The sequence below is a fragment of the Rhipicephalus sanguineus genome, chromosome 1 (genome assembly GCF_013339695.2).
Source record: "Rhipicephalus sanguineus isolate Rsan-2018 chromosome 1, BIME_Rsan_1.4, whole genome shotgun sequence".
NCBI lineage: Eukaryota > Metazoa > Arthropoda > Arachnida > Ixodida > Ixodidae > Rhipicephalus > Rhipicephalus sanguineus.
This window is the reverse complement of record NC_051176.1, coordinates 274,800,037-274,826,695: the sequence shown is the minus strand read 5'-3', so window position 1 is coordinate 274,826,695 and position 26,659 is coordinate 274,800,037. Positions and strand designations below refer to the sequence as shown.

General features: G+C 48.9%; 1 protein-coding gene across 1 annotated transcript in view; it reads right to left on the bottom strand.

Annotated features, from left to right (window-relative positions):
- Window positions 1-26,659, bottom strand: part of LOC119379001 (uncharacterized) — a 138,338-nt gene that overhangs the window by 97,289 nt on the left and 14,390 nt on the right. Inside the window, exon 2 of the mRNA XM_037648125.2 lies at window positions 26,087-26,276. Within this exon, the coding sequence (XP_037504053.1) occupies window positions 26,087-26,268 (182 nt within the window). The 5' untranslated portion in view covers window positions 26,269-26,276. The remainder of the gene's footprint in view (window positions 1-26,086; window positions 26,277-26,659) is intronic.

Sequence of the window (26,659 nt, the reverse complement as noted above, 5' to 3'; positions counted from 1 at the left end):
ATGGTGAGAACGGGGCAACTTGGAAAAGAGCAAATATAAGACGGCTTCCTCTACTAAGGTCACCCTTTGAATGTTGATTAGTACTACACTACCATGTTACTAGTGTAGTGACTAATTATTATGAAATGTTATTTGTAAAGAAACAACAAAAAGCACTTGTTTTTTAATATACGACGCAAAAGCCTGTCGAATACTCGATCTATACTTTCCCATAGGTGGCCTGAGCGAATGGTATACCGATTGTGTAGGAGGTGCGTTAAAAAAAAAACACGGTGCTCGAAACGTTCGAGTGGTTCCTATACCGAAACCCGGTACGTTTGTTCCGTGTTCTTGTTTTATTTATTTAGATATTTTTTCCGTGGGGCTTTCGAAAGGAAGAAGTGTCTTGCTGCCATCACGCCCAGCTGCTATTAAACATTTAATCGCAAATCAATAGCGATTGCGGGAAGCGCTTTGTGGATGGATTCGAGGCACCAGGAGCACATGCAAAACGCAGACGCATACAAAACGCCACCATAGACAATTTTTAAAGAGAAAGGAGCTGAAAAAAACTTAAGAAAAAAAGAAAAGTCGGTGGATCGAAGGACACTGAGTAAAAGCCACGGTATAGGAGCGAGGTGGGTAAGCGCTTTACTTCACCTGGAATATCTAAGCGTGGATGTTTTTGTCCTTTTTTGTTTATTTCGTCAGCCACGTTCAAACATCGCTTAAGCAAAGTGGTGCCGCTGAAACGGCGTTGAATGAACTAAGCGCGAAAGAATATACGTAAATGCAATACCCACTGGGTGCAAATAAAATAACTCCGAATTTAAATTTCAGAATCGTGCACCGGAAAGCAGGAGATTGCGAGAAGCAAGTCCGCTTCGTTAAAAAGTCCACGTGCTTCGAAAGAAACGCGGCGGCGGAGACGTCATTTGCATATCCACCATTTAAACAATCTGGGCTGCTCTCTGCCCTTTTGCACGAACGAAAAAGAAAGGAAACTCCATCCTTCTTATGCCTCACTCAGGTCGAAGAGAACTGAACTTATAAGCTTAAGCCTGAATGAGACTACGAAGGAAGGAGTCTTCGCAGTTAACTCTAACTATAAACTAAAATGCGCGAGTCGTACGAAACTTAGTCCCCCTTCCCTTACTGCCTCTTCTGCCCTTCGTCATCTTTATTTGAGAATCGTTCACACATATGTGGTTCACACATTGTTGGGCTCGCGAAAGTCAGTTGAGCAACGGTAATTCAAACCATCAGCCCTTTTGCACAGGCAAGTTTGCTGTTCCCGCTTGGTACACGCTGTATAGCAGTGCTACGAAGAAAATGCGCTGCTGCCTGAATTAGAGCGATGTGAGCCACTTTTTGTTTCTCTAGATGATAGACAATGCGTGCGTTGCTGCGTGTGTGTGTGTTGTGTGTGTGTGCGTGTGTGCGTGCGTGTGTGTGTGTGTGTGTGTGTGTGTGTGTGTGTGTGTGTGTGTGTGCGTGTGTGTGTGTGTGTGTGTGTGTGTGTGTGTGTGTGTGTGTGTGTGTGTGTGTGTGTCATGAATGGTGACACATACGCGCGAGATTGGATGAGTGCAGCTAGAATACGTTATCTTGATGCCCGTACACCTATAGATGATTGCGTATATTTGCTAACGTTATCTGTATGCGTATAAAATTGATCTTGTGTTGCAAAGAACTGGAAGTCGGCGGATGTCTCTTTCCCCGCCCTGTAAAAGTTACACTACTTCCTTTCTGTAGAAAAAGTCCCTCAGCAGTACAGCGCTAGGAATCAACGACCTTTGGATGACGACATAGCAAGCGTACAGCATAACCAGCAAGCGCCGCGTGCAAGGTGCAGCGCATATTGCTGTATGTGTATGTGCTGCGCAGTATGTGCGTCGTTTGAATCTTTTCCTACATCGACGGTTAGCGCCTACTCTCGCGCGTATGCTGCGGCCATTAGGTGTAATCGCGAGCGCTTGGGGATCGAGCGAACTGTCCCCGCACAGCAAGGACGAAAGCTCCATCCTTACGTGCCGTGCGACCGGGAATAACCCGAGCGGCACGAAAGAACTGCACGATCACTGTCTCGCTCCAAGAGACGTCCCCTTCTCGTCTGCGCGTCGAGCAGCTCAGTGCCGCAAACACACTCGCAGGCTGCCACGGATTGGTGCGCACGCACAGCCTTGCGCGGATTTATCGCCTCCGACGGCCGGCAACCGCACCGCCGCACCGCCGAGCCCGGAGCTCCATCTTCCGCGGACGGCGCAAGAAGTGCAAGGCAAATACCAGCGCCAATCCCAGCGCACTCCCTTGGGCCGAAGACGCGCCGTTTGAAAACGTATGACGGCGCCAAGTGGAGCTGGCAGCCGGGCCGGTTCCCAGAGGCCGCCCACGTGCTCGGATGTTCTCGTCCGAGCGAGCATTCCCCTCGCGGGAGCGCACTTGCTCGCTCGCGCGGTGCAGCATCCCGAAACGGGAGCCATGATTAATGAGCTTCGCCGTCCACCGGCGCAAAGTTTTAAGCATGGCCCGGACGCACGGATCTCGTCCAGTTTCGCGCACGCACGAGTGTCGTTTCGAGAGCGCTGCGCGAGGTACCAATTTGCCGCACAGGCATCGGCGCGCAGTCCACCGGGACTGCAGTGTAGAGTACACCGATGCCGCCGGTATATGAAGCGCGGCTTGATGAGATTGCGAGGGCCGATGCCGTGCTGATCCCAACGTTGAAAGAACGAACCGACCAAGAGGGCCCGAAGATTAGAATCGGCGATGCCGAGTAATTGCGAACCAGGGCGCCGGATTAACCTGAGAACAAACACATACGGAGAGGGCCGATCAAACTTTTAAGAACGAAAGTTATATCGCGCTTACGAAGTTAGTCTTTAGCTGACGACGCTTCGGAGCAGTGTATGTCTTGCGTCGAACGAAGGATCATAACGCAGAAAAGTCGGTTACAGTTCGAGCTACTTCTGAGACGGGAAGGTTTCTGTATGAGAAGCAGTTGCATATAGAAATATAAAAAGAAACCCGCATAATTAACGTTTCCTTTTCAAAAGACTCACGCAACACTTTGGACACGACATGCATGGTCACACGAGGTGGGTGCAGTAGGAACATACCACTTCGCTTTCGTCGTCTGAACTTCGACCCTAAGTTATCCGTATAGATGTACTGTCACCGCTCGCAACGGGGGTTATTGGACCAACACCGCTTAATCGTAGGTTTCGCAATCTACTATTTTTTTAAATGTGTGTGTGTGTGTGTGTGTGTGTGTGTGTGTGTGTGTGTGTGTGTGTGTGTGTGTGTGTGTGTGTGTGTGTGTGTGTGTGTGTGTGTGTGTGTGTGTGTGTGTGTGTGTGTGTGTGTGTGTGTGTGTGTAGTGTGTGTATTCGCTTATGGCAGTATTGCGGTACCGACCTTCTCGAAGTCCTTCGCCTCGACATTTCTCCAGTTGCTTACGCATTGCGTAGAGCCCAACTGTTAGTCAGTCGAGGCATACTCTACCGAAACCGACCAGGCCAATAAATCCCGGCACATAGTAGTCTGCAAAGTAATACCATCAGCTTATCGGCTAAGTCTTCCAGGCAACAACACGACCTTCACAAAAGCGTTGCCCACATCGAAGTTGACAGCGCCGTCGTGCCATGCAAGAAACGTAACAGAGTGCGCAAAGGGTCATTTTTCAGCGTTCACCAATAAACGGCTTTTTTATCTCTTTTCTCGCGTAACTCTGAGCTGATTGAGTCAGCGCAACGCCACGAGTGTATCAGCCAAATTCGTTGCTTGCGAGCGTCGGCGCGCAGATCGGTGCGGGACGCCCCTGCACCTGGTGGCCCGCGATGCGAGTCGGCAGCAGCCTCGTCTAATCCCGTCCGCTACAGCAACGAAGACAGAGCGACGCGCCTGTCGCGCTCGTCGCGCGCGCCGATGCCATGCGGGACGGGGGATTAGGGGGTGACGACCAGCGCAGCCACCGCGGCCATGCATCTCGAGCCTCCGCCATCCATCGCCGCCGGCAATCGGCCCCCGAGCGGGCGGCCACTCTTACCGCGAGTCCGGTAAATTTTCTGCTCGCTGGTCGGCGGCCATCTATCGACGTCACCCTGCCCAGTGCACACCAGGGGGCATTTGCATCGCGGACGCCCGGCCCACGCAAATAAGGCGCGCGTCCTGCTTCGGCATCAACGCTGCGCAGGCTTTCTAAATGCAAAGTAGAAATGTGCGCGGGAGACGAGGTTTCTTCGAACTTGTGAACGGCGCCAGCCACGGTCGTTCCGGACGTTCAGGGCAATCCGGTCGTACCATAGGCATCTTCGATTTTCTTCTACCACCGAGACGTGCATATCATATTGGCTGGCCAGCAATATCTGCGGATGGTGTTCTTGAAATAGCGATGCATCCTGCACCACAAGCGGCCAATAGTAGTGAGGGTCAAATGCCGGTCTCGATTATCACTGCTAAAGGCACATCCGTGCACAACATCAATATACCAACAACGGCTACAGCAACAACAGTTTACTATCAAATATTACGCGTGCACACGTGACCGTTGCCAAAGCACTCAAGAAATAGTCGTGGAGAGGCTTGTATGGAATCGTGTAATCTAAGGACTTTATTGAGCGATCCCATCATTTCATCTTTAATTCGGCGCTGTAGGCCTTTTGCGCATCACCAGAACACCTATACATATAAGCACTGACAAGCAGTGAAACGGTTTTTAACTTTGTAAATAAGGAGGTAAAGTGAGCATCAGGTTGGTTAGCCATGCTAAATATTGGACAACTGCCCTGAACTCTGACAGGGGTAACGTGAATGAAGGGTTATTAAACTGACATGAATTTTAAAATTTTTCGGGTTGTTGCTCTAAATGAAAGCACGGGTGTCGAAAACCTTAAAAAGAGTAACGTGGTGCCTGGGGATGCATTGCATATATGTTTAATACCGCTTCTTTCAACCAGCAGTTTCGGTTTCGGTTTCGAGAGGGCGGCTTCATAGTGACGTGTCAAGTCTGCCCGTGACGTCACGGGCAGACTGCAACCCACGAAATATGCACCTGCTGTCCTTTGCTGTCAGTCGAACGTGGTTCATGATGAGTGAACTGTCGTCCAGTGCCTCCGACAGCAATTTCTGTGATTTAGGCTGCATGCAGAACCCAGATTTCGCAAACCAAGTGAGCTGACTAGAAACGTCATAGGGCGCTCCATGCGGTGAAGCTGCCTTGCAGATGCTGGGGGATGAAAACTTTAAAATCAAACTTAAATATTTATACGTGTTTCCCGGATGCGGTGTGGGGAGAGCGTTAACACTACATGCCAAGGAAAACAAAAACGTCCGTTTTGCTGCACTTCAAAATCGTGTCAGTACTCCTTTAAACACCCACTGTTGTTACAATAAATAGATTCGGAACCGGAAGAATCCGCTGAAGGCTGTACCTTTCTATCTTTCACTGCACTAAAGCCGCATATGTTCAAAGGATACAAGCGTAATCATTACATTCGATGCACTCAACATTATGGTATATACTTTGACCAAGCACTCCTCTTCAGGATCTGAGCGAGTGAGCCTGCTATTTGTAGTCGTGACATGTGTCTGTTCAGGTTCCCACTAACAATAATTGCTGGGGTTTCACGTGGCAAAACCACCATATGACTGTGAGACACGCCGTAGTGGGGGACTCCGGATTAATTTCACTCACTCACTCACTCACTCACTCACTCACTCACTCACTCACTCACTCACTCACTCACTCACTCACTCACTCACTCACTCACTCACTCACTCACTCACTCACTCACTCACTCACTCACTCACTCACTCACTCACTCACTCGCTCACTCGCTCACTCGCTCACTCACTCACTCACTCACTCGCTCGCTCGCTCACTCACTCACTCAAGTATATGTGGGTTACATTCCACCCTAATCGAAATGCGGCAGACGTGGCCAGGAATCGAAGCCGCGACCTCGAGCTTAAAAGCGCAGCACCTCAGCCTGCTAAGCTACCATGGCGGGTCCAGGTCGCACGAGCTGTTATAAGTGAGAGAAACAGGCGTCTTTTTCTCACCACAACTCCATCTCTCTTGCTCTCTGTCTTTAAAGCTCGTCCAACAGAGTAACCTGAACACATTTATGCCACGACTACAAACAGTAGGCTCACCTTTTCAGATCCCGAAGAAAGAGTGCTTACTCGCGGGGTGAGCCTCCACATTGGTGCTTGAACCCATCGTGCAGATGCCACGACGCACATTCTCTTGATCCCTGCACCGGGGGATGCGTGCGTGCCATGACATCAAGAACCTCGGCACTCCGAGGGCCAATGGTGTGCTACTCAACCGAATAGATCCAGAACACCACGCGATCCCGCAACGGAGCCAAGAGCCGCGTCGCCCAAGTCTCCGAGGCGTGTAGGGCAACCTGTACCGAACTCGATGCTCGACCGGAAGGTCACCTCACGTGCGAGGGGGCTCCCCTCGCCCCAGCAGTCGTCATCCCAAAGCGCGGATCGGAGGGAGCTAATAATAAAAAAGCCGTTTATCGCTCGTAAACCGGGCCGGTAGGAAAGCGTCATAAACAAGCACTTAGCCGGGCCGCCGCAGTAATGGCCACCGCCTGCGTTCGTTTCGCACGCATTTCTATAACGGGCTGCTGCAACGGCCGTGCCCTCTTTTGTTTCCTCCCGCGGCCACTGTACCCTTCCGCTTCCGAATCGTCCCCGGCCGGGGCATGCCTTGGAGCGGTAGGCGTTCGATGCCCGTATATACAGTATACCCACGCGGCCTGCGAACCGCACGCGACCATATATCTCTGGCCGAGCTTTCGACGATTGCGAGGCCAGGGTGCGTTCATAGATGCTCTCGGGAACCAACCGCGTAGCACACACTTGTATGTGCATATATATATATATATATATATATATATATATATATATATATATATATATATATATATATATATATAATGTGTGTGTGTGTGTGTGTGTGTGTGTGTGTGTGTGTGTGTGTGTGTGTGTGTGTGTGTGTGTGTGTGGTGTGTGTCTTCTTCACGCAGCAGCGCAAGGCGAAGACCAAGGAAGGGGTCAGACGCAGGAGCGGTCGCAAATAAGCAAGAAAAATCGCGCCACGGTCGACTTGCGTTCGCTGCTGCCGCCTGTCCCACAGCTGCGGTAGCTCCCGGAGATGCTGCATGCAGTCAAGGTGGAGGCGGGTTGCGCGTGTGTTTACCAGCGGCGGCGCTTCCGGCATCGCTGATGAGGCCGCGTAATGAAGCGCTGGCATAATGGAGACGAATGTTGGCAATTAAACGGGACGCGCTGCAGCTTCCACGTTGCGGCCACGCAAATTAAAACGCCAAAGCCGCGCAACAGCGTCTCGAATGATAGTGGGTAGGACCTCTTGAAATGCCGCGTCGTCTTTCGCGGTCTCGCACCGGCACACTTGAGACCGTTCGTGCATAAATTTTGCGCGCTATACTTTTGCAGTACAGCTCGGCGGACATCAACGAACCTTAGAGGTAGTCCTGGTCGCAGGATAATGGAATAAATAACCGTGCCAGTAGTTTGATGTACATTATAATCTTCTGCGCGCGATCTTACCCAATGGGAACGCTGCGGTGGGTTATGGAGATATATCTTAATAGAACAACCTTCATAGAAATATACAGCATAATGTAGACCATAGAGGCCAACTTAAAAAAAGGCTCGGTATGCTTTAGGTAGATGAGGGAGTGAGCCCGCAGGCATCTTCGTGTGCTTGCCGTACAAATTGAACGAAAGAAGAGAATTTTAAGGGATCGTTTCTTCAAAGAAACGAGCCCTTAAGATTCCTTTCTTTCGCTCATTCATTGCGAGGGTCTCGTTCCGGCATACTTGACGCTTTGAGGTAGTATGCGAGGGCTTATTGGTCAGCTGTCCACTCGATAAAAAAGTTCACGTGCTACGTGACGACAGCTGGCAAAAATAGAGCGTTCCACACTCGCCGTCATGGCTACGAGCGGCGCTGACTAACATTCCCAGGTTTGCATCCACATAAACACCCGATAAAGTGGACGGGAGGATGACCGCCGCCGTAGCTCAACTGGTACAGCATCGGGCTCGGGCCCGTTATCCGAAGGTTCAGTTTCGATCTCTGCCGGCGACACGTTTTCTTTTCGTCCACTTTACTTTCTTCACATTTCCGTCGTAATTACTGCAATACAGTTGAAACAGTCCAATTAACGTCCCCTACACCTTCCATGGCTTCATTATCTTTGGAACGCTATCACCAAGGCTGACGGAAGTGCGCGCTCTGAGTTTGCTATGCCCAGCGATCCCCACGAACGACATTCGTGATGTGATTCGCGGCGTTTGTTCATACACACATTTGATTCGCTCGAGCAGTTGGCGCTTATAACTGGTCGAATGAAAATGGCATATGATCCGGCATATGATTTATCGCGCACTCCCGTAACTCTGGCTTTACAACATAATTACGGGCCGATAGCTGCACTAAATAAAGAAAAGAAAAAGTGATAAACGGCATTTTAAAAAAGTTACTGGTATAGTGTACTTCTGGCAAGGTAACCAAATGGTGGCAGAAGAGCGTGAGGATAATCCCGAAACACGGGGAAACATGACGCCGCGCGTTCAGCAAATGAAGAGGTGAAGGTATGTGGCAACAATCTAGCAGAAAAACACAGTTCGCCTAAAACCTGCCGCCAGGACACCGGCGTGCCTTCAGAAATACACCGGCAGTCAGGCCCGAGAGAGAAAATTATTGGAGATATAGAAGGCTAGCCATAACAGGACCTGGTTGGCTATATGCTACAGTAGAGAGAGAACAAGCGTGTTAACAGACCGGTTCGCTACTCTTTACCGAGTAGATGCTGGGAAAACCAAACAAGGGAAACCGCTATTACAGCGCTCATAGACGTGAAGACTCATAAATGCTACTAAGCACATCACGTAGTCATTAATAGAAACAAAAGGAGGCAAAGAATTAAGGCACAAGCCTGTAAACTCGTGACAAGTTATTGCAGAAGCCCCACGGGCCGCTTGGGGAAAAACGGCAAGCACGAATCCGCTTATAAAAAGCTGAACTGCACTGGCACCGTGAGCGTAGACCCGCCTTCGAAGCTCAATCTTCTTATGAAAAAAGACAGGATTATGGGATTATAAAAACGAGACAGTCGCAAAGTTTTGCTCGCTATTTCTAAAACTGTCGTTCGACTTCGTGCACATTTTTAGTTTCTATACTCTTGCTTTATTTGGCTTCCCCGGCGACATATCGAATATTAGCGCAGGCCTTCCTTGCAAGCTAATATATTTAAATGATTATCGTGCTATGGAACATTTTGCTCCTTAATTAGCGTAGACCGGCATTAAGTACCGCATAAGCTGTGGCTTTCGCAAAGCTCGTTATACCAAATGCGTGCACGCGTATTTCAGAACCCCCTGTGGGGGTAGTTTATTATTATACGTAAATGTTTCATACGCATCGCACAGAAAAACAGATAATCCGACTTTTATTAGAGCATGTAAAGTTTTAATACGCAAAATAACGTATTCAAATTAACATGTTGGTTAGTGCTTACTGCTGAAAAAAAAAAAAAAACGCCCTTGAAAATTGCGCGACGTGCATACTAATATGATCATCTTTTGCAGCGATACAACATTTAAGCAAACTGCAACTTATCACAGTTCAATTTTTTTTCCTTCACTGGGCAAGACTTACACGCGCGACACCTGTGTTCCATGGCATGAAATTCAAGGAGGACGAAATATTCGAGGTTTCTGGACTCATCGTGACTGAGTCACAAGAATACTGCGTCGATCGTCTTTTATTTCGAAGTCTGCTTTCATCTTTCTAGCAGAAAATTATAGTTAAATGCAACGTCTAGGCCTTAAAATGCCTGAGTTCGAACATACACTACGAAGAAAGTCAGGAATAACTATTAAAAAAGAAAGAAAGCAAGACCTATATGGCCAATCTCCCAAAGCCCTACCGGTCGGGAGAATAATAGAAAAAGAAATGCTGTTTGACATTGGACTGTCACTCACTTTAGCTAATGACACGTTCAGCGCCAGAATTGGCTGAAATTTGCTTCACGAACAACTCTAGCGTAAAATATTTTCGCCACTACAGGGGAGCAGGCTCAGTCAGAATTTTCATTTGGCTTGTCGTTTCAAGAGACAGAAGTGTGTGACACACTTCGTAGGAGGGCGAACTCAACGTCGCTTCCAGCGTAAATTGTTCCGTCGCACTTCATTGTACGGCCCAATTTACTTCGGGAGACGAGCAGACGTTAAGGGGCGTCCGAAGCTACTGCGGACGAAAGGTCTTCTAACATGTCACCACGAAATGCAGGATGTAACGTGAACTAAAAAAAATGATAAAATAGATGGAACAGCGTTTGGTCAGTTACAAGAAGCTTTTGTAGAACAGGTAGAACGTAAATTCTTGCTTTCCCGATATTCGGATGCTCTATTTTTTCTTGATATACGTCAAGAGAAGCGGTATAATATAGCTAAAGATGCGGGAACACCTGACAAACACACCTGTCATACAAAAAAAAGTATGTAGAAGCGCAAGAACCCCTTAGTTCGCAGTACGTACTCGCAGAGGTTCTTTATCTTCAAACAGACGATGAAAGGCAAAATTTGAAATTAGAATCAACGTAGCAAAAAAAGAGTAACGTAGCATTCATAAGTCATTTTAGAAAATAAACGCTAACAATAAGGCTAATACAAAAGAGCTGAGTACCTGCGCACATTGCAAAAAATCAACCTGTTTGACATGAAATATGAAACAATGCATGACAAGTGAACTGTGTATAAATCATAGAAAGGACAGACAGGCAGACAAATGAGCCAAATGCAAGAAGGTTAACAGGAACAGTATCTTCATATGCATGATAATAAATAGTTAACGGGCTAAAGTGACAACGTGTAGTTTAAGAATACATTTCTTGGCGCACAAGTGATATTGGCCAAACTAACTTCCTCTTCTTCGCTCTCGAACATTGATCGCATATTCCGGAGGCCTAAGCCTTCTCGCTAATAGGGGTCTTCAGTCTGAACTACGGCCGACGAATGGACCCCGACACCCGCCTGTTCAGCTGGGAAACAAGTGAACGCTACCGGACGTTTGGACAGAGTTGCAATGTAGTACATCCCAGAACTCGTTCAGCACGGCAACAAAACACCGGGGCAGTAAATGCCAAAGTGAGACCAAGCGTGCGCGCTGGTCGTTTTAGATCTCTCTACACGTGCCACATCGGGCAAGCCAGAGAGAGAGAGAGGAAAAGAAAAGGCAGGGAGGTTAACCAGGGCTGAGCCCGGTTGGCTACCCTACACAGGGGAGGGGAAGAATAGAGAAAGGAAGAAGGCAACAGAGGCATCAGGAAAGCCTGCGGCTGCTCACGCGCCGCAAGTCCAAATGTACAGACTTTGCCCGCGGCAAAGAGAGATTCCATTTCAATACATGTGCATTATAACGGCAGTGTCAAATCACACATGTCGCACCTTTCATTCGCTGTTTTGAACGCGAAAGAAGCAAGCATGCGAAAGCAGCAGCCAGCATATTTCTTATTAGACGCAGTTAATTGTCGCTACGCCATTTTGAGGCAGGAACTGCCGAATGCACAACATCCGCAGTCATATGAAAGAAGGCAGCAGTGCTTCTAGTCGCTATTGATTCGGCATTTGAATGAACAAAATGATCTTGTAGCCGAAAATGAGCAAGAAAAAAAAAACAGAATAATAACGAGCGCTCTCATGGCTAGGCAAGTCACGGCGCCGCTCCAAATCCTTTGCGCTCAAACGTTGCCAACGGTATCTGAAAGCCAGCAATTAGCCGGGCCAACGCCTTAGGCGCGCCGTTAAGAGCGACCATGTGAAAGCGCTCGCAAATCGAACGGGGATTTGCCAGGCGCGCTCCTTAGGCCGACCCAAAACCTTTGCACGTGCGTATGCCTATTTCTGCGTTTTCTTTTTTTCGGTTCTTCTTTCCACGACAAAGCAGTCCCATTAGAAAGAGTCAGGAGCGCAGTAGAGGCCGGCGGACCGGAGCAGGATTACCGAAGGACGAACACGAGGCACAAACGTCGGGGACATTTCAATTTCCGCTTCTTTCACGTCTTAATCCGTCCAGAAAGCTCGCTCTCGAACCAGCCTAGCTATGACGTCAGCGCTGCGCCAATTCGAAATAAGGATGAAGCTGAGCGAACAAAGCGAGTAGGGGGGGGGGGGGGCGGCTTGGTGCCTTCGCGCATGAAATGCGGCCAGCAAAGTGACAGCTAACAAAAAAAGAAAGGGGGGGGGGGGTCACAAAATCTTAATTTCAGGCAGATCGCTCGAGCACCCTGAGAAAATTGATAAATATAACTTTAAAAGTGAACAATTGCTGTAGTGACTCCAGGCCTCATTTAAAATTAAAAGCTCGCTAGCACTCAATCAGTTGCGGGAAGAGAAGACAGGGAAAAGCTGATTGTCTCGGCAAATTCGTCTTGTCCAGCATTCCGAAGCCGCGGACGTTCAACCCGTCGGGGTGAGTCAGGAGACCTCTGCAGGCCCTTACTCATTCGCGTTTTAACAAGTTGCTTCTGCGACCCCCCCCCCCCCCCCACATATATATACGCACACACACACACGCACGACCGTTTGGAGATGTCTAAACTGTCAAACGACGAGAGACGATTCCCATACCCACAGCCGGAGGCTATACCCGAGTTCTGCCCGCTCGAAGTAAGCGAGAGCACCGAACCAAAGCTCGCTGGCCGCGGCCGATGACAAGTGCAAAGCTTCCATTCCCAATTTCGAGCTCGCGAAGCTTGCGAAACATTTGCGCCGCAAAAACAAACACGAGAGCCAGCAGTGAGGCGGCCAACGTGCTGCACGCGTGGCGGTGCTCGCAGCCTAGGCAGCAGTCGCGCGAGGTGCCGATGCGTGGAACGTTTCGTTAATTAACGAAATCGAATTCCGAGTTTAAACCGTGAGTAAGCGCACTGATGGCCGCCTGGGTCAGACGCGCACACTGAAAAGTCGACTTGTGCCGCGGCAGCTTCCCTTTTTTTTTTTTCTGCGCCTCTCTTCGTGCCTCGCGCCGACGCTGAGCACTAATTAAAAGTGTTTGTTTTCATCGCCGCAAGCATCGCCCCGAGGTTTATTTCGCGAAGTCATTATCGAATTATGGAGGCACAGGACAACGGTAAGTATACGTGTTTTGCCGTCTCAGTTAAATTTAGCATATTGGTTTAGAAATAGGGTAAGAGGAACGTTTTCTAACGAGCACTCACGTAACTATGCACGAACTTAACGGCTATCTATTCCTATAGCGTCACGCAACTTTTTTAGTTTGTACATGGTTTCAAGAATGACTACATCAAATGGAGGGATTATTACGTAAAGAAAGCACGCGAGATGTTTACGAAATGTACAGGGCACCGCCTAAAGCATGTAAACCGGGTTTTATCTATCTATAATATTGGTTAAAAAAATCTGTAAGAGCACGATCGCACTTCAAGCATTTAAAATATCACAACCAGAGTATACGCTCCAGTGAGTTTCATAAAGACGCTTACTCAGAAGAAATAACAATTGGCCTCCCTATTTGGTCACCGTTTTCTCCGTGAAACTTGATGCGATCAACCACCGGCCTTATCAAATGCGCACAATCAAATTCAATTGCTTCCGACGACGGCCGTTATACACAAGCACGCATATCGGTTATGCGACTGTGCTTAATTTCATTGTATCATCGCGCGTTTAGATGACTTTCTTTCGATAATTTTGATCGTCTTTGAAAAGAACAGCGCAAACTAAGATTAAAATGCTAAATGAAGAAAGCGATGGGACAACGAACGGGTTGAAATGCTCAAGATGTTCTTCAGCGCTGGAGTCATCGCTTCTTCCTTTTCGTCGAGTACATCCGTTCACGTCTAGTTTTCACAAGACGAACTTAACATCAGAGTTGAAACGACACTCATGCGGCTGCCGGTAAAGTGCCTTTACCTGTGCCTGACCATGAAATAACAGAACACTGCCGCGCAATAATAAGGTGTACGGCCAGGCTCTTAGCCCAGTCTTCAGCGAACAAAGATTCGCCAACAACACTGTACGGTGCCGTCTTGAAGAAAATTTAGTCTTTTACGGACACGAACGTGACTTATGAAACCTGGGATCGAAGGTTCACTTACGGTCTTTAACGTGACAATGTTTTGCATACGCCCTTCGAACAGCCCTGCCACTAAAAGTATATGTGAACGTTACTCTTCTGCGCACCTCTGCTGAGTGGGTTATGCGTGCCCTAATTCGTTGTCACGCTCGCCACATTTTCCGCGACGTTCTAGCGTGGAAAAGCGACAAGATAAAACTTCCATTTATAGTTGCTTCTTGGAGGCGCACGTTCGCAACCGTAGTGAAATTACAAGGCAAGCGGAGAATCCCGGCTCGCAGGAGCAGCTGGCTGCATGCTTGCGTTCATTCGCTCGGGTGCCGTTCGAAGCTAACAAGAAGAAATCCCAGTCGCTGGGACGCAATTAGAGCTACCGCGGTGTGGTCCAAGGCCTGCTCAATATCTGCCCCCGACACCCCGTGGCACCGGGCCTTCCAGGCAACCGCGCACACTCTGGGAATTCAATATCGCGCGGCGGATCTACGCACCGGAGGTTCCCCTGGCGACAGTTTCGGCGACCGACCATTATGAATCCCAACTGTCAATCACCACAGCATGACGTCACGGCGCGCCCCACCTCGGTGAGGGCACGGTGGTCTGGGGCTCCTGAGGGGCTGCGAGCCGGCGGGGCGTGCGTCAACAAACACCCCGGCGCGTCCTCAACGCGGCGTGCATGGCGAACCAACCGGGTGTGTGTGACTCACGCCGACCTCGCAGACCTGCGGACACTATTCAGGGGGGTGCGAGGCGCTAAAAGCCCGCTACCGGCGACGCCGCGGGCGCCCCCAATGTGGACACGGGGGCGGAGGGAGGGCGATGTAGCAACCACAAGTCGACACCAATCAAGACATCACAGTGGCCGTAAGTGACAGCAGAAAGAAAGGCAAACAAATCGACATGGCTACCAACTCATTTTATTTCACTTCCAACAATGTTTCCGACACTATGTGGTTTTGGATAACGGACATGAAGGCGTATGGTCTCTGCCTGTCAGTGGTGATAACATGTACTGCCACCCATACGCGGTGGCAGCAGATGTGGCCAATGTATTGTAGGGATCAGCGTCATACAATAATTACAGCTACAAACTAAAGTTAAAGTCGGTCTTTATCAATTCTATCTCCCCTTGCGATTTTATCTATTTTAGTTAAAGTGGTTTGGTTGCAAACAATGCATGCAACCAAACCACATGGACAGAGGTTCACTTGATATATCTGCAAGTATTATAATCGGTTCGACTTATACAGTGTAACATCCAGGTCTTGAAATCAGAGCTGGGATCTTGCTCACTACAAGGCAGCGGTACGGGGTCTGGGTAAGTATACATGAAGAATGACCAACCTGCACAGTGCGCGATCGGAAGGCAATGCTAGCAGATGAGCAGTGAACATCTTAGTGCAACAACCAGGCGATGGGGTAGAAGTGTGGGTGCATAAACATGCCATTCGAGAACTCGCTCATCGTCGGATATTCCCTTTCACTTATGCTTAATATAATAAATTACTTCATTTATCATAGCTGGCGCAATTGAAGAATGATGCAAGCTAGACTGGAGAGAAACGTCACCAGTTAATGCAAAGGACAGTCAACATCCGCACAGTATCATCTAGTCATTCGATAAGATTGCGTCACCGTGAGACTGCTAGATTCTATCAGAAATACAACCTTTAATTTAGTCAGTATCATCCCGGTTGCATTTTCTTTTTCTTTTTTTTTTTTTGCGCGCATGCTTTGCTTGGTTTCTTCAACGAACCCATTAAATGAATGTCGTGACGTATTGTCCTCTTCGTTTACTATTATCGTTGCCATGGTGAATCAGATAACTAGAATGGTTTCATCATCCGCGAGTGACTCAGTGGACCACACTTCTGCAGCTCTGAGCGGCATCGCATATACGTGTGTCAAATAATATAGGTAAGCCTATTTATTTATTTTTGCCACACAGACTCTAAGAAAACTTAGTGCTTCCTTTTTTGTTTGGAAACGAGAATATTTTAATATGCAATACAATATTTCAAGGTACAGTTTTTTTCTGATGCTCGTATTCCATTTGGAATTTTATTATTCGACTACAGCTCCCGCAGGTTTCTTTTGGAAGCTCAACTATGAATCTCAGCCACAGAGAGTATTTCCTTGTCAACTTCAACGAGACGATTCGTTAAATCTATTTCGTTTTCGTTTCTCTGCAAGATTTTTCAACTCTAACGTGCACTGATAAATAATCTTTTCGTGGTTCAGCTGCACCACGTCACTGCGCCTTTTTTCATGACAGGCACTACTCAGTGAAGTTAGAATTTCATTATAATATTTTAAGCTGTACTATAATTTTGCATTGTCACTTGGATGAATCACCCAGATTTGGTACACAAGTGACAGAGTTACATGAGCCTGCATTGCAGGCCGTTAGTCTAATTCAGGCTGGCGACATGTTGCCGGCCCAGAACCTTTCGACGTCCTGCAGCCCTTCTCGCTGTTTGCAAACACAGGCCTTGAACGGTTAGTCCGCTGACGTAGCCTACTAACACAGCCTTAGCGAGTAGCCCGCAGGTATTCAACATTTTCCTGCCTGTGTTTAGCCAAATATTTTGAATAAATATTATTCTAAGCTATACACAAGGTTATCACAGTTACTCTTGAATTTATGCGCCTTTCTTTTATCTAAAAACATAAAAGAAGACTTTTCCTACTCTGAGACAACTTAAGAACACGCATTCCATTTCGTTGTTAGAGACTGATAAAGGAAGTGACCGGAAGTTTCTTGGGGTCGAACGCTTGCTGCTACGATCGCACTCGTGAAACCATCTACAATTACAAAATGCCGTCACTGCACCAAACAGCCGTCCACTGCCGGGGATGCACACAGCGTCTGGAAGTTGTACGAGAGCCTTTCATTTCTTTTTTATTCTTTATTTTTCAATTATTTTCATTTCTTCATTCTGACGATTTGTCTGCACGTGATTACTGCGTTTACGACGCCCGCCAACTCCTGCACCGCTGCGCTACAAAAACACTACGCGCTCGGTTCGTCAGCCCGAGCTACTAGCGTATGCGTAAAACGCCAGAGACCGCCTCGTGCAGGCGCCCGGCTGAAAGAAGATGTTCCGGCAAAACAGCACGGACATCCAAATGGCCACATTTGCGGGAGGTGTTCCAACCACACCTAGGCAACGAGGCAAAAAGATAAATAAGGAAAAGAAAGAAAGCCTAAACCTGCGTGCACGGCAGCTTCAACCGCGTTCCGCCAAGAGCTTGTCCAAACAGGGGCGAGTGTTTGCGCACGGCAGAGGCGTACAAATGGGCAGCGCGCACCTGAGCGCTCGGCCATCAGCGCGGAGCAGCGAAAAGAAGCCTGACAAAACACACGAGGCCCCAACGACCTCATGCGGTGCCGCAGGACATCGGACGAGCACTCCTGTTGTCCGAGCGTCTTCCCTCCCATCCTGCAGCCAGGAGGAACGACGTCGTGCGGGGACGCGCGAGCGCAGGGCCCGCTGATTACTAGTGCCGGACTCCGAGACGGCCGCCCGAAGAGGAAATACGACGCGGCCCTTTACGAGGGCGTTGCGGAGCCCGAGCACCGATGCGAGAGACGTTTACGACGCCACCCACCAAACACTACACCCCCCCCCCTTCCCTCCAGGCGCCGTTCTCTCAGCACAAGCGGGGCTCGAGTGAATGCCGGCTTGCCGTGCCGCTAACAGGGTTAGAGCCGCGCCGGGCCCGGACGGACAGGTGCGCGTCGGCCAGCGACCGGGGAAACAACACCACCGGCTCAGAGTGACTGTCGTTTGTGCTGCTTTCACTCTCATCTTTCTGGCGTCTTTCTCGGGGAAGGGGCAAAGCCAGTGCCATCGACACTGGCATTGCTGTGACTTCGACCGGTCAATCACATTGTGCCGTCATGCGGGATTTTCTTTTAGATATTAAAGAACCTGCAATGCTGCAAATCATATTCCATGTCCCTGGAAGGCCGTGTGCATTGTTTCAGGAGAGTTTGACGCACCCACGTGCACATACACGCACGCACATACGATAGAATTATGGCATATCATCTCAATGAAGAGTAAAAAAAAAGTTACTTCTGGAAGTCAATCTAGGTGCCAATTTATTGACATAACCAGTCAAACAACAGACAGCTGAGAAACGATGCGCGGTATAGCGTTGAAGGGGTACACATAGAGGGCTTGGAGCAGACTTGTACACGTTACAGAAAATAAGTAACCGATTACAATTACAATTACTGCCTTTAAAATGCAATTGATTGCAGAGGTCAATTACAGCCCCAGAAAAGTAAGTGAGCAATTACAGAAATGTAATCGATTACTTTCGCGTTACTTTCCTTCAAAAGTTTATTCAAGCTACAACGAACTACTGTGGCTTGCACGGCAGAAAAGGCTGGTGGCTTGGGTGAAGGCTGCAAGGCTAACTGTGGCTTCTGTGATACAGCGTTACACGTTGTTAACTTTCGACAGGAGCTGTTTTTCAAAGTTATCGTCGCTGATTCTTCCACGTTTCCTCGAGGTGAGCTGCTACACCGAACACTCTCTCAATACATGCGCTGAAGGGAAGGGCGGTATTATAACGCAGGAACACCTCGTGCACCAGCTCGTGGTTGCGCAGTGATTCGATGCTATAGCGTCCATGTAGTCTATGAAGCGTCACGCTTCGCTGTTGCTGGCGCTCGGGTAAGGCCAAGAAAAAAGGAGAAAAAATACTCTGTAGGGATCCCCCGTCTGAATGGGACGGAAACTCCCTACTGAGCGGTCGCATATTTTTCGGGACGAGAACTGCCGTAGAAGACTGGTTACAACTTGACTTTGAAAAAAAAAAAAGCGATTGATTACAAGTAATCAGTTACAAGAAAATGTAATTGAATTACCCAGGACGTTACAGTTTCGAAAAAGTAATCGATTATATTACAAAATTACAAGAAAATGTAACTTATTACAAGTAATCAATTACTTGTAGCGCGTTACGTACAACTCTTAGCTGGAAGTGGCTGCGGGTGTGTACTGGCCTCGGGAAACGTCGAGTTTCACTTCCGACGTTATTTAATACGAGCGTCGACGCTCTTATGGTACCAAACCAGGCGCATTAGAAAGTTTTCAATGAGCGCGTGATTTTGTGAACGCTGTTCGGTCAACAAAATAGAATACACGGTGGGGTAAATAACCTCGAGGCATCTAGTTTTTCAACAGACGGAGTAGATAGAGGCCTCTCCGCTCAGGTGAGGCTGCGGTGCGTGGGAGGGCTCTCTTCCAAGCGCACTCCGTACAGCCGGAGGAGGGCGTGGGGGATCAATTAACGGCGCCGGGTAGAGCCCGGAGGCGCCCTAATGGAGCGACCCGCCTAGGCACAGTCGTGGAATCAATGGAAGCCCGCGAGCGATTGGGCCGTTTTCTATCGCGTGCGCGGCCCGTCTCCCAAATCTGCGCCAGCGTTCCGAACCAACGGACGCCGAGCTCGCCGCTTCAACGTCCCGCCGGGCGCGGGCTGCGCCAGAACCCGGGGGTGCCGACAGTGACGCATGGCTTTCGGCGCAATTAATCAGGAACCTTCGTTCCCTCCGTACGCCTTTGCCAAAGCCCTCCTCATTTCCTTTTTGGTTTTGTACTTGTTTTCTCCGCTTTTGTCTCAGCGCCACTACCGACGCGCGGCGGCGCTACCAGGCAGCGATTTTTCACCGCCGCAAGAGCCGGCACAATGGCGCTGTCTGGAGGGCGACCAGAGCGAGGCCGCCTTTTCGGTGAGCCCAACACCGCGGAGACCGCGCATGCAAAAAAGCGCCGGCGCGGTTGCGAAAGCGCGGTCTCGGCGCAAGGAGGTACTTCTTCCGTTGGCTGCTCTCCTTCAGCCAGGACTGATCCCCAGACGGCATACTCGCTTTCTTCCGTCTATTCCGTCCTTGCGCCGGGTCACGGGCTCGTCTCTAAGCTCCCAATTCATTCAACGCGACGGGGAGAATCTTTACAAGTGGGAGACGATACGAACGCGACGTGTAGCGCCCATATGTTGTTTACGCGACATTCACGGTTGGAGCCTGGGTTCCTGCTAAGACGACGAGAAAGGACCTTCGGCACTGGAGTTTGAAGGTGGACGCCTAAGTGAATATGCGGGTTTTCTTCTGAGGCTCGCGACGCAGTGAAACAACGTCACGAGTACACTCACTCACTCACTCACTCACTCACTCACTCACTCACTCACTCACTCACTCACTCACTCACTCACTCACTCACTCACTCACTCACTCACTCACTCACTCCTCACTCACTCACTCCACTCACTCACTCACTCACTCACTCACTCACTCACTCACTCACTCCCACCTCACTCCATCCTCACTCCCTCACTCACCTCACTCACTCACTCCCTCACTCACCCACTCACTCACTCTCACTCACTCACTCCCTCACTCACTCACTCACTCACTCTCACTCACTCACTCACTTCACTCACTCACTCACTCACTCACTCACTCACTCACTCACTCACTCACTCACTCACTCACTCACTCACTCACTCACTCACTCACTCACTCACTCACTCACCTCACTCACTCATCACTCACTCACTCACTCACCTACTCACTCACTCACTCACTCACTCACTCACTCACTCATCACTCCACTCACTCACTCACTCACTCAATCACTCACTCACTCATCCACTCACTCACTCACTCACCTCCGTCACTCACTCACTCACTCACTCACTCAACTCCACTCACTCACTCACTCACTCACTCACTCACTCACTCACTCACTCACTCACTCACTCACTCACTCACTCACTCACTCACTCACTTAAATGTTTGCTGAGCAACAGAATGCATTCTAGAAGATTGTAGTACTGGGCTATTCTTTCTTCTGTCACCTCTGGTGTTCTTGCGCTGGTACGAAATCTGATACCAAACGCAGTTGAGGTAAAAAGCTTCTCCACATCACAGCACCGTGCTGCCGGAGAGCACCAACGGTAAGCTTACTTTCATAATATCTACAGCACATGCATACTAAGAATACTGATCTTGCAGGATGTAAATTACTGTTACTTGAACGAATATTTTATTGCATTTCACAGTTCAACTGACAATACGACAGAGCATCGTGTATTGTCAGTCTTCTCTGAGTATCGACCCGTCAGCGAATGTTTTCTCAGTGACTGCACCACACGCACGGGAGAACTGCTCTAAAGCGGCTACTTTCAAGAAAATACGTGCGAGGAATTGCCAAGCTCAGCCAGGTTACCGAAGGACAGAGAGACGGCTGGGATGAAAATCTAACGGTGTGCCGGGGCACTTGCTATTAAAAACGCTTTACAGCTGCTTCCACTACGCTTACAACATTTCTCCTTCCCGTTCTTCCACTGCGCGCTTTCCAGCACGGCTTCGACGCGACAAAAGTGGAGAGGTGAAGAAGGCGGCGGCAGACACGGCCAATCATTGGCCCGAGGCGCTCGAAAGAGGTTGACGCAGCTAGAAGAGCGCGGAACGCCCTCGAGAGACATCGTACTGCTGAACGTCAAGGGCTTCGGCTTACAAGAAGGGCCGCCTTCAGTGCTGTACCCGCGACTCTTCAAAGAGCAGGCTTCTTTCGTTTGTTCTTTTTGCTTAAGAAAGAAAAAAAAAAATCCACCGCTGCTTTCGACACTCTGCGCTACTGCTTTTGCACAAAAGCCTCTTTGAGCTCGAGAGCTCTGGAAGAATATTGGGAAATAACAAAAACGAAAAGATGCGCGCCAACATGTACACGTATACGATTTTATCCCTCTCTGTCCACGAGCGATAAACACGCTGTGGAGCACAAACTTCCTGCGTGACAGAATAAACTTTTGTTTTCACTGCGTAGCCTCGCGGAAGAAAAGGTGCAGCAGCACGCCTTTGGTTTCTGGCAATAACAAGCGTATAGAAGAAAGTCATTTTTTTTTCTAACTGCAAGCAACACAGACGCCGGTCCCCTCAGATGCGAACTTAGCTGGGAGGAACGGTTCTGAAAATAGGAGAGGTGACAACGGTATAGCCAGCCAACTTGGAGACTGAGGGCTAGTAACGCAACAGTAGCAGGGTTGACCAGGTTCAGTGCGGTTAGACACTCAATGCTAGAGAAAAACTAAAACTGACGAGTGAAATGAGAGAAGGAAAGCTTTTGCACATCGAAAGATCGTGATTAAAAGATCGAAAGATCGAAAGATCATGATTAAGTACATCTGATAACGATCACATATGCCGGGGACTTAAAGAAAACGCCGTAGCGCTTTTGCTGCATTTTCCAGCGGAGAAAACATATAGCGCCCGTGGTTTGAAGTTTTCCTTCGGTGAACGCCACATGGCCCCCTGATACCTGAACATAACTCTTTCTGTTGTATATATATGGGTCATAGGACGTCGAGCAACGCTGAATGTTTTTCCATCGCACGATGTCAGTGAATTGAGCTTCGTTGGCTTGTGACACGAACAGCACCGCCATTTGTTACACAACCACCGGAGCAGCGGAACCACTTAATTGTGGACAGGTTTCCAGTAAGCGTAGCGCCGCTTTAATGCCGTCACTTAAGCTAAGTGGTCGAGAAAAACTGCAAGAACACTTGTATGTGGGTGATAGAATGGAGAAAATGTGCAAAAACGTTGTATGTGCGTGATATACATTGAGTGGTGTCCATGCAGAGTGGTGTCCATGCAGTCCCGAAAAACACAACGTATCAGCGGGCACCATGCTATTGCGGTACGTATGGTCATGGACGAGGCCACTGTTATCTGCTGTATAGCCATACTATTATCCAGAACCGACGCGGCTACAAGGCTTCGTAAGATAGCACACGAACTTACACTTGCACAATGGAACTCGACGGAATTCATCAACGCTCGTCTCCATACCTTGGATCAGAATTTACAGCCCCATCTAGGGCCAGGAATATCTCGAGCTGAGGAGACGATATTGTGCCGCCTGTGGCTTAGTGTGGCCTTCCAGAACACCTAGAGATTTTGGATCGGAATGGATAACAACACTACATGCGATAATTGTAGCTGCAAGGAAAATATTGTCCATCCTTACTTCGCGTGTCCCCGTTTCAGTGCGTCCAGAAAACAACTTTCAGATGCATTAGAAAAACTTGATAATCACCCTTTGTGAGAAGAAAGGATCGTGCACCACTGGCCGAGAACGCCCTTTGTGCTGAAGACGCTGCACGCTTTGTTGCGCTTCTTATAGACGTCATATTCCGGAGTTTCACAAGACGCGTAAAGCCACCTGTCGGAGCAGTATTAGGTGTGCAAAGTCCGACTTCCTTGCAAAGTGTGCTGTGGAAACAGGTGTAACCAGCGAGCGCGAAACAACTACTGAGCTTAATATTGCGTGTGTTTGCGCGTTTAGCACTCAGAAAGAGAGCTATGAATTTTTCTTCGCTAGTCGGACGCTCTATCGAACTGCTATGAAGTGCTTGCTGGATCACTCGCCAGAACGATGGCGAAAACAAAAGCAGACGCGACAGCTCTGCGCGCTACGAAGAAACGCCGCAATCGACGCTACTGTTGCGTTGTGAATGGCCACGGACGTAAAGGAGTGAATAACAACGTTCAGTTTTACCGATTTCCATAGCTGTGTACGAATCAGAAAGGCGAGAGCGCTGCATACGGGCCGTTGCGAACGTGTTGGGTAAGCGAATTACTCGCGTTCTCCTCAGCTGGTTGCATGAGGAACATAATGTGGCTCTGCTGTTATTGTTTTCCATAGCCCTGACAGAGAACCGTGGTAACCTTGATTATGAAGCTCAGCAGAGCCTCTAACCGCGGTTCGCGCCGTGTAACACGGAGCGAGCAGCTAGAGGCAGACTGAAGACGTGTGATAAACATCACGCACACCGCGACCTCCCATAATCTGAATTGGTCGTCACCACACAGCCTCGCGCACGTACGTTTTGAAGGCTCAAAGTTCAGGTTTTAACTAGCAAATGCTAACACGCGCATCATACAAGTAAATCGCAAAATATTGGTCGTGACCAACTTCAGGTTTGTTTTGCCCGTGGCCTCCGCGATTGCCGAAGCGTATCTCGGAGGCCACGGTTTTGCCTTTGGTTGTACCCCGCGAAAGTGGACACGCACATATCCCCATTTGCACTGTATACAAACGGAAGACAACCGTCAACAGAACATTCGAGGAGGCGTAATAAAACGCCTCCTCGAATGCGTTTGACTCGCCTCCGCGAGTCAAACGCACCCGAAGCGAGAGATGAAGGGAGAATGCAAGTGAAAAGGCGAAATTTGCCGGGGCCATTGGTCCCTGATAAAGCGAGCATTGTAGCACTGATCGTAAGATACATAGCTAACTAAATTGATCGTGTATGTACTTCATCGCTTTGGCATTATGTATATGCCCAAATTTAACGCATTTAGGCGTTACAGAAAGGACGTCGGAGGGCTTGCCTCGAACTCGATGTCGTGCGATGCTAGCTTGTACTTGCAATTTGCAGCGAGCCGAAATAACTGAAACTTCTTTTGCATTGTACCCGCAGTTCACTTTGATGAGCTTCCTACATTCCTGAAGCGTAGATTGGCGGAAGAAGATTTCCATGTCCTTGGTTTTCAGGAAACTGGCCTTCGACATCAACGAAGGGGGTCCTATTGTGGCTTACGCGCATTCGCTTGCGGACGGCTCTCTTTGCACAACTCAGTTAGCGCCAAGGCGGCGATGAGAGCGCTGGTGGCGGTGTTTTTCGCAGTGCCGCCTGGGCAGAGTCTGACGTCTACGGACAAGCGTGCTTACAGTCAGACATTGATGAGCGTCGTTTTCTTTTTTTTTTCCTCTTATGTAGTGTCACAGTCTGTCATCCGTGATCCCTTTGCCACCTTTTCCCAGCACAGGGTAGCCAGCCGGTCACCTCTCTATATTTCCATGTGTTTCTCGGCTTTTGGTCGCCGCACTAATTCTGCTTTCTAATTCGTGTTATTAAGTACAAAATATACTAAAGCGAAAGCCAGGAGAAGCTATCAATATAGTAGTTGACCAGTTATCGCAATCACACTGGCTTCAAATGTAATTTTTGCGTTAATAGGTCAGCATTTTAAATATTAGCGATGAAGGTAATTTTCAGTATGGCAACTAGTTCAAATCTGCCATTTTCTTAGTTCCATCGTTCATCTGTTTTTGGAGTCACGAACACACTCAAGTGTTCAAGACAGATGCTAAGCTCTCGCGATCATGAACAGCGTTATGACGTTACCCGAATTGATTAATCTTCAAACACTAAGCCAGCCATGTCGAGTTTAATTCATCAATTCATTTCTGGCAATTACGATGACTCAATACCAATGTTAATTTTTGTCAAGAACGAAGAGGCATTGTGGTGCCAGTAGACAAATAACTAAGCGTTCCAATACGCAGATAATTAAGCCGACAAGAAATAGAGAGAGTGTGAGAAATAATAAACCTTATGCAAGATAGTACGCAAGCGACTTATAGAATCAGGCGCATCTTGTATACTTAAACGTAGATACGTGTTCGTAGTTTCAGCTACACTCCAGCTCCCTCTCTAGTGAGAGCGTGTGCAGTGGTGATGTGCTCTTAGTAACAAACGGTGGCGTGGTTGTAGGATATGCGTGTAGGTTAGTGGTAAATACTCGGGATGAAATTGCTGGCCGCGTCCCTCTAGCGGCGGCTCCTGGTGTATGCGTGCGCTCTGGTGCAGGCGTGCGCGAGCTGATTCGCGCGTATAAAGACTCGATTCCAGAAGTCCTCACTAACTGTATGCACAGGTGATAATTGAGTCGCTCCAAACAGAACGCGACTTGCGGCTTTTAAAGTTCTGCCGCTCGTATAAATTCTATATTCTACCTGAGCGTCCGTCACGATTATGACACCCTCCCTGTCGACAAGATGTCCACGCTTCTAGATACCGCCATCGTGGTAGAACGATGGAGGTCTGGCCTACAGATGCGTAAGAACAAGCAGCTGCTCTCGGGAAAACCCATACCTTGCGCGCAGAATAAGGCAGTGTGCGTAGACGGGCGCCTCCTCTCGGCCGACGAGGAAGACGACATCGGCCGAGTCCCGGTCCTCCATCAGCCGGTGCAGGTCATCCAACAGCCGCGCCACACCGGCCAAGGACTTGTCTGGGAAGTGCAGCGGCGTCGCCTGCGTCACGCGGCTCCCCATGGCCTCCGCTGCGGATACACACAAACACAGGTCATACATGTCTGTCACCTATAATAGACGCGTTTGCTAATGCTGGCTCCGAACCTGCCACCGCATTCTGGAGCGACTGTAAGTGGCGGTGCATTCACTTGCACCTGACGTGCCGTCTAAGAGTTCAAAGGCCACAGCACGGGTGAAAGTATCTCTTCGTCGGCCACAGACTTGAGCATACTGTATCACTTATGGCTCGAAGGTTATCTACAGAACAGGTAGCATACTTTTTTCTGCCAGCGCAGTGAAGGAAGAATGCACTGATAGTGCATAACTATTTGCAGAGTATGTCTTTCTTTTTCTGACGTTTTCTGTAGCACCCTGCTATGATCTTTATGTTGAAGTTTACTTTAGTTTGCCT